Source organism: Bidens hawaiensis, unplaced genomic scaffold (assembly GCF_021521415.1).
Source record: "Bidens hawaiensis isolate Kalapana, Puna unplaced genomic scaffold, B.hawaiensis_p1.1 tig00017496_1, whole genome shotgun sequence".
NCBI classification, from domain to species: Eukaryota; Viridiplantae; Streptophyta; class Magnoliopsida; order Asterales; family Asteraceae; genus Bidens; species Bidens hawaiensis.
Genome location: NW_027492651.1, coordinates 7,793 through 21,936, shown reverse-complemented (window position 1 = coordinate 21,936; position 14,144 = coordinate 7,793). Strand labels below are relative to the sequence as shown.

Sequence of the window (14,144 nt, the reverse complement as noted above, 5' to 3'; positions counted from 1 at the left end):
AACAAAACTGACAAATAATAAAACTTAAGCAAATATAACAATTAAGCAACAGCATCCAAGAAAGCTCTTCCAGGTTGACGGTTGGAAAGAGGTCCATGGCATCCAAGAAGCTGCAATACAATAAACACTCATCATTAATAACCACAACCCAAAACTAATAACCATCAGAATTCACAAGCATTGCAGACAAAACAACCCAAAACAAGATAATCAAACAAGATGCTAAAAAAATTAGCAGACAAAAATACCTTAGCGTTAACACCATCAGGAATAATGCGGTTTTCAGATTTCCATTGCAAATAGTCGGTACGGCTAAACTTGGTGAATCCCCTGCATAACCAAAACAAATATTAAGTTCCACTTCACAAAAAAAATGTAATATTTAAATATGCAAAACAAAGTGGTTAAAAATCTATACCATTTCCTAGAAACAATGATTTTTTGACGACCTGGGAACTTGAACTTAGCACGTCTCAATGCCTCTTGAGCATGTGGGCTGTTGGAATCCTTGCAACGGACAGAAAGCAAGACCTGACCAATGCTAACACGAGCACAGACACCTTGTGGCTTTCCAAAAGCACCCCTCATACCAGTTTGAAGCCTATCAGCTCCAGCACACGAAAGCATCTTGTTGATACGAAGCACATGGAACGGGTGAACCCTAACTCTCAAATGGAAAGCATCCTTTCCTGCAAACTTGGTCATGTACTTGTTGCAGGCAATACGTGCAGCCTCAAGAGCTTCACTTGAAACATTTTCTTTCTCCCAGCTGACCAAATGAACACAGAAAGGGAACTCATCAACTCCCTTTTTCTTCATGCCAACGTCATAGATCCTGATCTTGGGGTCTGGCACACCACGGCAGTACCGGGATTTGGGATAGGGTTTGTTCTTAATTTGGCGGTAACACCTAGCAGGCCCTGAGTAATACAAATTGTGCATGTTGCAGTCAACAAATGAGAAAAAACTATGATGAAACTGCAGCTAAGTCTTCTATATAAATCTAAAACCATTAAACCATTGAGCAAAAAGCATCCATACTAAGCATAAAACCACTGTAACCATTTATACAAATAAATCTTGTTAATGTCACTATAACATGTAATAATTAGGGTGCAATGAGCAACTGAAAAACAGGCATTAAAGGTTCGAATCAAGCTCTAAACCATAAAAATAAGGTTGTTTAATAAACAAACTCAAGCTCGAGCTTTACTTGAAGAGCTAAAGTCGGCTAACAAGCTTAAACAAGCCTATTTTAATTTTAAAACTCAACAAAAAAATCATTACAACATATAAAATTCTAATAAAAACTATACTAATGAACAATTCAATAAAACATAATTACAAATTACAATATGTAAAATTCTGATAAAAATAAGTAAAAAAAGCTAATACTTTCTATATAAGTGAAAAGATAAAGCACTTAATATAAAAATACCAATTCGAGCCGAGTCAAGCTCCGGACCAAAAAACAACTCTGGCTCGAGCCTAGATAAGCTTTGGCAACAGTCATAGTAATAATAACAACATAAATTTATATTAAATCACAGATTTGGTCCTAAATGAATAGCAAAAACCACAATTTAAACCAACAAATTGCAATTTAAAGCCACAGAATGTCTGAAATCAGTGAGCAAACAATAAAATTACAAGTTAGACGATCCAAAACTTAAAGTCAACTGGTAAAATTGTGAATCATCTAAATTATCACCAAAATAACATACGGTCAACGTTCAAGCTAGCAACACCGTACAGTAACCTAGAAGGCTAATATCAATCTAGCTACTAAACAATCCATTTCCAAGACCATTAAAACGATAAACAGATCTAATCAACAAAGGCGAATAAACAGATGAATTGAAACGATTAAGAATAAGAATGAAGTGAATTGAGAAGAATACGTACTACGTCCCATGGCGGATTTGATTGATGCGGCTGTGCAAATTTGTGAGAAGAACCCTAATTAGGTTTTGGGGCAAATGGTGGTTAGGTTATATATAGTAGTTGGTGTATGTGTAGTCGGTTGGGCTTTGTGGGCTTACGTAAGGGGGTACGTCATTTGAGTGTTCATTATGGGCCGGTAGTAGGTGTGGGCTTCTGGATAGTCCAAGTTGGCTGACCCGGTTTCGAAGGAATCAAAATCAACAACTACTTGTGTTATTTTATAATTGTTTGGGGATATTTTGTAAAATAATGTTATAACCTTTGCTGGTGATTGAAGATATTATTGTATTGCAATATAATATCTGATTATATTGTTGATAGATGATAGATTAACTTTTTATATTATTATGGATTTTATAAATAAAATGATCTAATTACAATAGAGAGGCAGTTAAGCGGGCAATAAGCTGCGGCGTCGTTGAGTTACTGTGCATGACCCGCTGAACTCCTTTCAGAAATGTAGCAGCATCGGGGGCAAGAGACACAAATGTATCGAAAGCAAAAGGAATGAAGACGTGTTGATCCTCAACACACGCCTTCTCATGCTTAGCAATTTTTCCTGCTTCTGTCTTTAACACAGCCTACGTAGCAACAAACCTGGTGTCCCTAAGCCCGATAGATTAATACCAACGTTAAATTTTTATTCATTCATATTTAGATTCTTTAAAGTTTTAATGTTTTCTTTTTGTTTTGGTGAGGATGATAAACTGGGATGCTAAATGGATGGAATATATCAACGCCCGTGACTGATAAATCATAGATCAAATCGAAAAAAAGACTTCTATAGTCCAAATATGGAAATTTTGCCTTTTAATAGTTAAAAAGAATGATTAGATCACACACGCATGAAATAGCTTGAGGTAACAAAGCCTGAAAACTTTTTCATCGAATGTATTTTGTGGAATACGGTTGTCTATCGATAAATGTTCATAAGTTTTGGTCCACTTACGTCATGCAAGTCACAGATAACAAATAAGTTACAATAATTTAACGTTTTCAAGCTAGAGCATGCAGTACATTTCAGATAATTAAGCATTCAAGCAAATGAACAACTATTTTCGTTCAACAGATATGTTTGGACTCCTTTGGGAGCATGCAGTAAATCGTTTAGAGTTCCCGGGGTTCAAGCGTCGACACAATTTGGTTTGGGGCGCTCATTTTGATATATTCAGGCATGTAATGATTTCTGTAAAAAAAAACATCTTTGAATTTCTTAATCGACCCGCTGGAAGGAAGATAATTACTCAAACCAACTAACATTTTTGTCTTTTGATGGATAGGACTCACAAGAGAGAAACAGATGTGTGTGTATCTAACAAGGGCTCCCCCTTTTGGGCTTGGGAAATGGGGAATAGTGTTTTCATAATGGATCACTACTTTAAAAGCTACTTAATGCAAATTGACCAGACACGAAAACACGTGCACTGACAATCAACACATGTTTTACATTTACATTTGATACTTTTGGTTTTCTTGCACCCAAGGTTGTGGAGCTATATGGTCGAGTCTAACAGGACATGCATATTAATGTAAAATTAGCGGGGCAGCTTCTTGCCATTTACCTTATATTTTGATGTCAAAAAACAGTTGGTGTTCTGCCATTAATATCAAGTAGTAAATGAATCTAATCCATTAATCAATAATAATCTAATAAATAATATAGCAAATAATCAACTAGTAAGTTAAAATTTAGAAAGAAAAAAAGTTATAAATTGAATGGTTGAATTGAGGATATGGAAGCTGTTTAGTTTCGATTCCATTCGCAGGGTGTAGCGGTGGCTAATTGATTCCTATGAAGATAGGAAACTTGTATTTCTCATTCACAAATTCATCTTGGCAATCCTTAGTAGTGCTTATTTATGATTTCGTGCTGAACCTAGTAAACGAATTCAAACTAATTGTTTCACAGGACGGTCAGGATTAAATCATATATTTACTTAAAAGAAAATCCATGGGGGTGCATCGCGCCATCTCAGATATATATTTCCACCTATGATTGCATGTTTTTACTAGTCTATGCACTTAAAAGATCTTTTCATTATAAATAATTACAATACATATCAAATTTACAATGCATACATGTGTCTCAACAAAAACATCAACCAAATACTATTTATCATGTTCATCATATACCCCTAAAACAAACCCCAACTGAATATCAACCGTAAAAAAAAACATAAACTTGTGTGTATATATATGCATGAGTTCATCTAGGTGTAATTGAGGGAACAACACCACTAACAAGATCACTGCCCGAAATATCCGAGGATACATAAGGGTTTTTCGTGGTAGAAGATGAAGAGTGGTCAGAAGACACATGTTTCCCTGATTCAGTAACCATGTAATCGTTGGATTGTGACTCGGATTCAGGCATCATGCACCGTATGTTTTCAAGTTCCCTGACAATCTCGGCCATTGACGGTCGTTGATCAGTGTCTTCCTGACAACATTTGAGGGCTAAAGTTACAAACTTTTCCACACATTCAGATGGATAAGATCCCATTTTTTCGTCAATCACTGAGAATATCATGCCCGAACGATATGCAACATTAACCTGATAAAGAAATTCAAACAAGATGGTATTTAGTATAGTATTCTTTTCATTCAATAACTGTATTGGCATGTGTTTGTGGTAATGATCAATTATGATGGTATTGTGTTTGTGCCAAGATTTTATTGACTTTGAACTTGAAAGTCAAACTATAGAATTTATATACCTCGCGAACGATGTTCTTGCCATGTGTGATGGGGTGCATCCCTGTCAAGAGTTCAAGGAAAACGACACCCAAACTATAAACGTCACTTTTGTCGGTTAGCTTATGTGTCAAGAAATACTCTGGGTCAAGGTAACCCTACAAAACAAAACAAAACAAATAAAATTAAATTTATCACTCAAGTTGAATATATTAACATGATATTCTAGATAAATTTACTGCTTATTTTTACATTCTATAACTAGCTAAGCCACACTTTTACTTTTGAAGTCAAAGCATAACATGTCAAAATTATAGAAAAAACAAGGCATATTTCATGTATGCTTAGAAGCCGAAGTTTTACTTCTTTTGACCTTAAAAGTCAAACTGTAATAAACCAAATGATGCTTACCGGAGTACCCTTAACAACTGTTGACACATGGCCAGGGACAATCCCTTCCATGTCAGCAACTGGAGCAAGTCTTGAAAGCCCAAAATCAGCAACTTTTGCAATAAGTTTTGAGTCTAATAAGATATTTGTGGCTTTAATATCTCTATGAAATATCGGTGGATCAGCTTCAGAATGTAGGTACAGAATGCCCTTAGCTGAACCATATGCAATTCTTAACCTCATACCAAAACTCAAGGATTCTTTATACTTTCCTGTAACAAATAAACAAAATGCATAAATATATTCGGCTCAGATGATGAGATTATTTAAGAAATTAATACATAAAATGGCCCAAAAGGACATAAGGAAGAGTATTAAAGCATACCTGATAAATGATCTCTGAGAGTGCCATTAGACATAAACTCATAAACCAACATCTGCATGCAAAAATCCCATGATTTAGATTTTTCTTTTACATTTGGTCACATGATTATTATAATGATGTAAATTTCTTGACTTTTGACACATTAATTATTTATAAAAATCCAAAAATACCAAATTTCTATGATGTAATTTAAAAATTATTACCTGCTCGCCTTCTTCATCACAAAATCCAAGCAAAGAAACCAAATTTCTATGATGTAATCTAGACAATAACTCTATTTCAGTAAGAAATTCTTTTTCACCCTGTAGCGATCCCTCTTGGGCCCGTTTAATGGCGACAACTGTCCCGTCAGTAAAGACGCCTTTGTATACTTTTCCATACCCACCCTGCCCAACTTCACTAGCAACATCAAAGTTATTCGTTGCGCGTTTCATTTCTTCATAAGTGAAGCTTTTTACTCCTTCAATTTTAAGTGAAGCCCTTGAAACTGCACAAAAATGTGAGTAAAATGACTGATTTAACTTCAAATTCATAAGAAAATTAAGTTTCCAAAACATAATTAATAACAATGATAATGACATAATAAAGTCCATATGTTTACTCACTGCGGCGTCTTTTTAAAACTGCATAATATTTCTTCCGGTGCACTTTTAAGATATAAAGTGACACGCCTGCAGATAATATAACTGCCCCAAAAATAGCCCCTATCACAATGCCTGCAACTGCACCCTTGCTTATCCCAGAAGAAGAAGAGGGAGTTGGTAAAACTGCAAATTAAAACAAGAATTAAATCATTAATAATAATTAATAAAGATAAGGAAATGATGTAGAAGGAAATCAAGATCATTAATTTTTGTAATGATAACTATGGGCAAACACTGTCGACCCGTTTCCTTATGAATGAGTTGACTTGGGTTATGCTCGTCAAACAAAAACTTATCTAGAAGGTGAATTAGTCAAATGGGTTGAAAGTAGCCCATGTTTATGTAATTATAACTAAGCCAATCTAAATACAATAAAATTTTTAATAACATGGATGGTCTCTATGGTATTTTCAAATTGCAACTTAAGTCCCCAAGTTTCAAAAGTTACGACTTTAACTGCTTGCACAAACTTAACTTAGATGGTCCCTAGAATGGATGGACGTTAAGTACGTTTAAAATCATGTTTTTACGCTTATGATTGAATTTTCAGTTTATTTTCTTAAACACAAGAGTAAAAATGTAATTTTACACATGCTTAAGCGAAACACTTAACGTCCATCCATTCTAGGGACCATCCATGCTACGTTCGTGCAAACAGTTGGTCCAAAAGTGTGACTTATTTAAACTTGGGACTAAAGTTGCAATACAGCCATACCACAGGGCTAGCCATGCAAGTAATTCTTCAAGTCATCATGTTCTAAAAATGTTAGAAGGTAGAACAAACCCGCCCCGCTCCGTTTTGACCCGTTTCAACCTCAACCTGTATTAACCCGTTACCCGACGCGCCCATCTTGCCACCTCTAACTAACAGTGCAGCGACTCGTATAAAAAAAAAGGAAAATTAATAAGATTTGGGTTATAGAAAACTAACATTGTCTGTAAGGGCCCACTAATGTGAAATTAAGAAGCTCATACGGTCCAAATATTTCACTATCTGGAATCTTCCATTGAGTAAACATGCTTCGGATCCTAAGTAATTCACTCCCGTTAAATACACTAGAATTTGGTCCCTCAAACACAGGAAAAATCTTCAAATTCATTTTTAACCGAGGACCCTTTTCCCACTCATGAGTAAGATCAAGCTGAAACTGCCTTATTTCTAAACCAGAAGTTAAATAAACCTCAAACGAGTAGAAATATGCATCAAAATCTGAAAAACCGGGACTCTTTAACCGGTAACCGATCAACAGTGGTGCAGCACAAAAGCATGGTGTAGGTGACCCGGGAGCGAGTTCATAATCAGCTGGGCATCCAGCTGGACAGTTAACAGTTGAGTTTGACAGGATGCTTTGTAGATGACTGACTAATGACATTGGAGATCCACAAAACGGTAACATGCTGGCATTTGGATTCAAGCATGCAGGGTTCCCTTGAAGGCTGAAAATGAAAATAAAATTATATTCATGATAAATCTGTATAGATGGTGTTTGGATGTGGTCATAATGAGATCATTGTTGTTTTGAGTGTTTAGCAGACTTTGATTCTTTCAGAAGTTGATACGTAAAATGACCAAAAAGGACGTCTTCTGAAAAATGAATTGGTTAAAATAAGCGGTAATTTGGTGATTTCCTTGATCCTTTTGACAATATGTTAATTTTGTTAAAGCTGGTATGAAACTGATTATTTGACCCACTAAAGGATAGGATAACTAGAAACACGTCCGCTTATCCAAACATTGAAAGTAATCAGATATCAGATTTAATGAGCGTATCCAAACACCCTAAATAGCCAAACATAACACAAATATCTTATGAGGATAAACAAATAGCAAACCTAACGTTCACATTCGCAGGGAGAGTAAGGCTGCCTGAAACGCCTGAAATATTATTATTTTCCACATCCCTGCAATACAAGAGAAGATTTAAGTTTAGGGAACAATTAGACACTTTATATCATTAAATGTGCAAAAACAATTTCCAACTGAATGTCCCATGAACATCGCTATATTTCCTTTTCTGCATCTTTAGATATTACCTATATGCTGACTTGCATCATTACATCCTGTTTAGATGTATTAACTAATGCAGGAGCATCCGGTCTATTAAGTCAGCCTGGCCCAAATGTTTGTTTTTATTTATAGATAAAGTTGTCTGGTCTTTAGTTTAGTTAGTTTTTGAGTTTTTAATATTGTAAAGAACACCTTCAAGGTTTCTTTAAACCATTCGGTTCTTTAGCTTTTGATTTTAATCAATGATTAATTCTTGAGCCATTTGATCGCTTCCAAAACTGCATCGTTAACCTTTATCCAAAAGTTTAAGACATTAGTCCAAATGTTGTAGTTTACATATAAAAGAGTGTAAAATTATAAATATAGTTAAAAGTGTGAACTAGAGAGGGGCAATTTTGTCCAATGCATGTGTTTTGCTGTGCACCAGAACAGATGCACAATTGGCAATTTTGTCCAATACATGTATGTATATATGCATATGTGAAAGAGATTCAAGTCTTACACGGTAAGTTGTTGAGTTGCATTTAAAGTCTTGTTTTGCCAAATATTGGATGGAACTGTGCCATTTAATGAATTGTTAAAAAGAAACCTGCAGGAGAAAATCGTTTTAGACAAGTGTCTTTATTCATGTCTCAGTCATATAAAATTCACAAAATTCTTGGCGTTAGAGAAACGAATAAAGAATGCTCACAATCTTTGTAGATTAGGAAGTCCGGAAAAGATGGGAGGAATATTTCCGGTAAGCTGATTCCTTGACAGATCTCTGCTCAATTTTATTACATGAAATTGCTCATTTTATGTATAAGAAACCAAAACAAAATCCAGTTTAGATTAAAATAGCTCATGTCAAAACAATCCAAGTGTTCTTACACTGTTGTGGTATCATTAGAAAGCCTCATGTTTGGTATGGATCCATTAAGATTGTTATTGCTGAGGTCTCTGAAATGTACAATTTTCATAAAAATAGATAACAGTCACGGAGAAGCCAAATATTAGTCAAAATATCCAAAAATTATTGCATGCTTACATATAAGCAAGCTTTGGTATCCTGCTAAGATCAGGGATTGGTCCTTGCAAGGTGCAATTCCTCAAACTCCTGTCACAGCCAACAATAAAAAAATTAATTACAATAATAATAAAAAATAAACTATTTAAAGGGTTACGTGCGTAAACTCACACTTTACCCAATTTTCAACCTGTTCAACCCAATCCCCGTTTGGCTAACCTATTATTAGTCTCTTTTATATGAAATGTAGCCCAAATATAACCGTTTATCGGTAAACAGGTAAAAAATGCCACCTTTGCGTTTCTTTTCACCATAACAGACTAGTATTTTGTTGCATCAGAGTTGTAAGAACTACAGTTCTTTAGAATCAAAGTGCAAACATGATCAAAGAAACCAAACTTACAACTTTAACAAATTAGTCATGTTGCCGTAAGAGGGAGGTATAATTCCATCGAAGTGGTTGTTGTCAAGTTGACTGCCAATGAAATGAAAGAAATAAGTAATTATAAAACTTATAGAACAAAATTAGATAAAACCTTGGAAAAGATAATAAAATGGTACATCTAGAAGCAAGTAATGCACAATGAGTAAGTTTTGTATCTCTATTTTCGTGATTTTAATGAAACAGACTTCTAAAAATTGTGATTTTCTGGACAAGAAGTGATCAAATGAACCCCATGACTTATGGTTTGACCAAAACAGCTCAGTCTTCAATAATCAATAGAGATGACAGTTTCGACCCGTTTACTTACAAATGGGCCGAATTGGGTTGTTTTTACTTTTTATTGCAAGCATGTCAGATAAAAAAACTTATTTGAAAACGGAGTGGTTTGAAAGTCACCCAGTGTCTATTTTAAATGCATAAAACCTTTTAAATCGCCTTATTAGAAAATTTATAATGAATCGCAATGATATTGGCACCTCTAGTAATAAACATCAATCTAGTAAAGAAAGAATGCATACAGGATAAGAAGTGATGGAAGCTGACTGAGCTCTGGAGGAAGAGTGCCTGATAAATTGTTATTGTCAAGCAGCCTGCAACATACGCCATATCAGCAAATTATAGGTCAGAGTGAAGTCAATGTTAGAAAGTCAAAGCATGAACTTACATGTGAACAAGCGATGGCAATCTAGAAATCTCGGAAGGAATTGGCCCACTAAGCGAATTATTATTCATATGGCTGTCCAGAATTTTTACAAAAACAACAAAGCCAGATAAGTCATCTTGACCATTATAAAGTCAAACTTAAATAAAAAAATAACGAAACAAAATCCATACAAGTGCTTTGTCTTGTCCAAGTTTGCAAATGACTTTGGTATCGGTCCAGATATGAAGTTTTGATCAATTTGTATACGGTCCAGATTAGGTAGGAAACCAATCTCTTCTGGCAATGAACCAGTTAACTGATTTCCATTTAACAACCTGCATGCGCATTTAACACTGATATCGTCATCCAAATGAAGATATATCATATATGCAAATGAACTTTAAAAAACGAATCAACTTACAAAAGTTGCAAACTTCTAAGTTGGCCTACTTCTCTTGGTATACTCCCGGTTATTTTGTTCCACATGAAATCCCTAAGATAAAAAAAATTACACGCACATAAGCAAATATACTAAAAAGTAAGTAATGGTTTTACAAAACGGTGACGTTAGGAATCTGGCTCACAATATTTCCATATAAGCTAACTGCCCAAGAGCAGGAGATAAAGTTCCTGAAAGATTCAAATTCAATAGCTGCCTGCAAGATTCATACACAAATTTTTTTTTAATTTAAAACACAAACCGAACCGATCGATTCACAAGTGACCGAGTCAAAATCGCCAGCAGCACTTACAGTTCCCGGACGTGAAGAAAAGTGTCATTAAGGGTTGTGTTGAAGCACAAGACCCCGGTCCAATTCGATGCACATGGATCTCCACGTCTCCAGTTATTGAGATTGTTATCTTCATCAACTAAGCTTTGCCTAATTTGCCGCAGTGCTGTCACTGCATATCAATAGACAAAATTATCATAACTATTTGATTCATGAATCATAATTAAATAATAATAAAATCAATATTTCTCTGATTCATGGTTAAAAGATAACATCATTACACAAATTCTTCCAAGTACATCAAAACAAAGATCATAAAATATTTATAAAAAAAAAAAAACCAAGTGATTATTATTATTATTATAATTATAATAAACTTACCTTCAGTGGGATTAGTAGATTGACAATCTACAGCAACAAGCAACAAACACATAAACCATAAAAACCATAACTTTGACATCTGTACAAAGTTAAGTGGGCACCAATTCCCTAATTATCCTCAAAGTTAACTAACACCTTGTACTTAACCTGAGCCCAAAAAGACAACAATTAAATCCCAAAAGTTGAATAATATTCTCTTCACATAAAGTAACATCAAACAAGATTTCACCAGTCACGATTTCAAAGCCAAAAAAAATTACGGATTCACAGAAGCATTTAATCGAACAGGTTGCGTGCATAGAGCTTTATGGGCCGGAATAAAAAAGTATTGTTTGTGGTTGCAGTGTGTTCACAAGGGTATTGGTTGACAATTAAGAGGGTGGTTGAGGTTGAATAGTTCAGTAAAAATTGATAGGTTAGAGTAGATGATGATATTTGATGAGGGAAACAAGATACAAATAATATTAATAAAAAGTTATTGAAATGGTAAGCTGCTGCTGATGCAGGTTTTGAAATTTGAAAATTATTGAATTTATAAATAAATTGGGTGAAAGGTGTGTTTTCGCTGTCGGAGATCATCGCCAACATTGACTTTTGTGTTTCTTCGACTATGTTGTTTGTTTGGTGGGACCCAGTGACTTTGAAGATGAAGAGGAAGAAGGCGGCTATGTTCAGGTGTGAACTGTGAATCACTCGCTCCTACGCTCGAGGTATCAGGATCTGACATGTGGATCAAGTAGGTTTTTTTAGTAAGAACAAGGCACGTCGGGTCATTTTGCGCGTCTTGTGGCGCCTATAAGCTTTTGAATATTTTGAAAAAAATGGGTGTAGTGAAAAAATAGTCTCAAAACGCCTCTCTCTCACAAGATCCTCAAAATTCATGTCAACCCAACGTTATGTAGGAGACGCTTGACCAAAAAATCAACCCATAGCGCCAGGGGGGCTGTGTGCCCCCGGCGTTTTATGGTGAAAATGATGGATTTTGAGCCGACTACGGACGGTCTAAGTTTCATGAATAGCCTGTGTACTTTGTAAAAATACATACTGGACCTTACGGTGAGCGACCATAAGTCATAACTGATGAGTGAATGATTGGTTTTAGTTATGGTTATATGCACATTAACCAAACCAAGCTGATGCCATATTTCCAGCTTTTTTGGTGTTAGTATTGCAGGTTAAATCATAAAGTTCAACAAAAATGAAAAGCAAATACTTCCAAATCTGCCCCCCCCCCCCGGCCCCGCTCAACCAAAAAGAAAAAAAGGGGGAAAAACACTTTACAGATGCTAGTAGCTAAGTTTGGGTTTTTTAAGCTAGCCTAATTGTGGTTCAACAAAAATGTTCAGGTTAAATTTTGAAAACAAGTGTTTTACTCAATTGAATTAAAAAAATAACAAGACGAATCCAATGATGGTGAGTTTAAGATCCAACAGGACCAATTCAGAAAAAAGAAACATTATGGGTTTTGGGATTTTCAAGTTTCGTGAGTTGGTAACTATATATAACCGCAAAGGATTTGGTTTGCAAAAGATGCCAATCACCTACAAATTCTCTAGGTTAAATTTTGAAGACAAATGTTTTAAGTATCCCAAAGGTTTTAGTTGGTCAATCTCCCAATAGACCGTAAAGTGGGTTAGCCTCCAAAAACAAGAGAAAAAAAGAGAAACCAAACTTGAGACAATTTTCTGATTATTTTTCTTATTCTTTTTCTCAAACGAGATTACAATATATAGGAAAACAAAGTCATAAAAAAGGAAAAGATAAACAATAAGGAAACCTAATTATAGTATAACTAGTGTTAACCCGGCGCGTTGCGCCGGGCAGATTGGTAAAACCCGCTCAGTGATAAAACACAAGCGTTGTCGGTCCAGAGTGTTGAGGCGTTAATTTGACGCGAATTCGATTGGTTTCGGTTACATGTGTTATGATACCATAACTAAAACAAAAAATAAAACCAAAAAGTATATGAAAATGGAGGGGGCTAGTGAGTTTTCGTTGTTGGTAAAACTCAAGCGTTGATTGACCTGAGCGTTGTCGAACCTGGACGTTGAGGCGGTGAGTTTACGCAAATTCGATCGGTTTTCGTCACGTCGTTATTGTACCGGAACTAAAACAAAAAAACAAACAAATACAATTGGCAGTCAGTCCGTTTAGTTACATTAGTCACGGTACCAGAACTAAAACAAAATGCGATGAGTCTACGTGAATTCAGTCGGTTTCCATCACGTTCATTACGATACCAAAACTATAAAAAAAATTGATATTCAATCGGTTGGTTTTCGTTACAGTACCGGAAGTAAAACGGGGGAAAAAAACAAAATGCCTTGATTAATATGGTACCGCCAAGTGACCCAATGAGGGGCTTGGCGGCACCAAAGTTACAAATTATACAATATAATTAGGTAAACAGCACGCCGCTTTGCGGCGGTGCAGCAACACGAATTCAGTCGGTATTAGTTAAGTTCGTTATGACACCGGAGCACTAATAAAAAAATAAAATTTAAGCGTCGAAAATAGGATGGCACGCACACAACTTTTGATCAAAATGACGAGAACTTGGGAACGATATTGGCACTCGCATAGCTTATGAGACAAGTAACATATTTAAAATGATGTTTACTCAATCATTAAAATCTGGGCATTGCGGCGATGAGCCGATGCGAATTTGGCCGGTATCGGATATGTTTGTTACGGTTCTGAAAATAAACCCAAATAATAAATTCTTCAAGTTAAAATATTTAAAACAAATAGAATATTAGAAAATATGTATATAAAAAAAAACAAATAAGAAAAAATTACCAAAGAAATACCAAATACTAAGAAAAAAAATTCTTGACTCCCTGCTTGATATGGGCCTCGAACCAGGGTTAAAA

General features: G+C 35.3%; 2 protein-coding genes across 2 annotated transcripts; both read right to left on the bottom strand.

Moving 5' to 3' along the window:
* Positions 1 to 1,956, bottom strand: LOC143554080 (large ribosomal subunit protein uL16-like). Its single transcript, XM_077043938.1, has 4 exons — positions 1,906 to 1,956; positions 419 to 920; positions 249 to 330; positions 1 to 110 (listed from the first exon to the last, which is right to left on the bottom strand). The coding sequence occupies exons 1-4, from the start codon at positions 1,913 to 1,915 to the stop codon at positions 42 to 44; spliced, it is 663 nt and encodes a 220-aa protein (XP_076900053.1). The 5' UTR covers positions 1,916 to 1,956; the 3' UTR covers positions 1 to 41.
* Positions 1,957 to 4,019: 2,063 nt separating this feature from the next.
* On the bottom strand, positions 4,020 to 11,393 carry LOC143554094 (putative LRR receptor-like serine/threonine-protein kinase At1g06840). The gene is made up of 20 exons (XM_077043948.1): positions 11,272 to 11,393; positions 10,912 to 11,062; positions 10,744 to 10,815; positions 10,581 to 10,652; positions 10,351 to 10,494; positions 10,181 to 10,252; positions 10,035 to 10,106; positions 9,475 to 9,546; positions 9,093 to 9,161; positions 8,936 to 9,004; positions 8,757 to 8,828; positions 8,568 to 8,654; positions 7,891 to 7,959; positions 6,989 to 7,494; positions 6,019 to 6,180; positions 5,617 to 5,900; positions 5,414 to 5,465; positions 5,050 to 5,300; positions 4,662 to 4,796; positions 4,020 to 4,498 (listed from the first exon to the last, which is right to left on the bottom strand). The coding sequence occupies exons 1-20, from the start codon at positions 11,348 to 11,350 to the stop codon at positions 4,151 to 4,153; spliced, it is 2,838 nt and encodes a 945-aa protein (XP_076900063.1). The 5' UTR covers positions 11,351 to 11,393; the 3' UTR covers positions 4,020 to 4,150.
* Between the last annotated feature and the right edge of the window lie 2,751 nt (positions 11,394 to 14,144).

Excerpts from the sequence above, each read along its gene's own strand:
- LOC143554080 (XM_077043938.1), bottom strand. Across the intron at positions 331-418 it reads ATCATTGTTTCTAGGAAATG|GGGATTCACCAAGTTTAGCC; the intron begins GTATAGATTTTT and ends TTGGTTATGCAG. Across the intron at positions 111-248 it reads CTGATGGTGTTAACGCTAAG|CTTCTTGGATGCCATGGACC; the intron begins GTATTTTTGTCT and ends ATTGTATTGCAG.
- LOC143554094 (XM_077043948.1), bottom strand. The coding sequence starts at position 11,350 with ATGTCAAAGTTATGGTTTTTATGGTTTATGTGTTTGTTGCTTGTTGCT. Across the intron at positions 11,063-11,271 it reads ATCTACTAATCCCACTGAAG|TGACAGCACTGCGGCAAATT; the intron begins GTAAGTTTATTA and ends ATTGATATGCAG. Across the intron at positions 9,162-9,474 it reads ATGACTAATTTGTTAAAGTT|GAGTTTGAGGAATTGCACCT; the intron begins GTAAGTTTGGTT and ends TGGCTGTGACAG.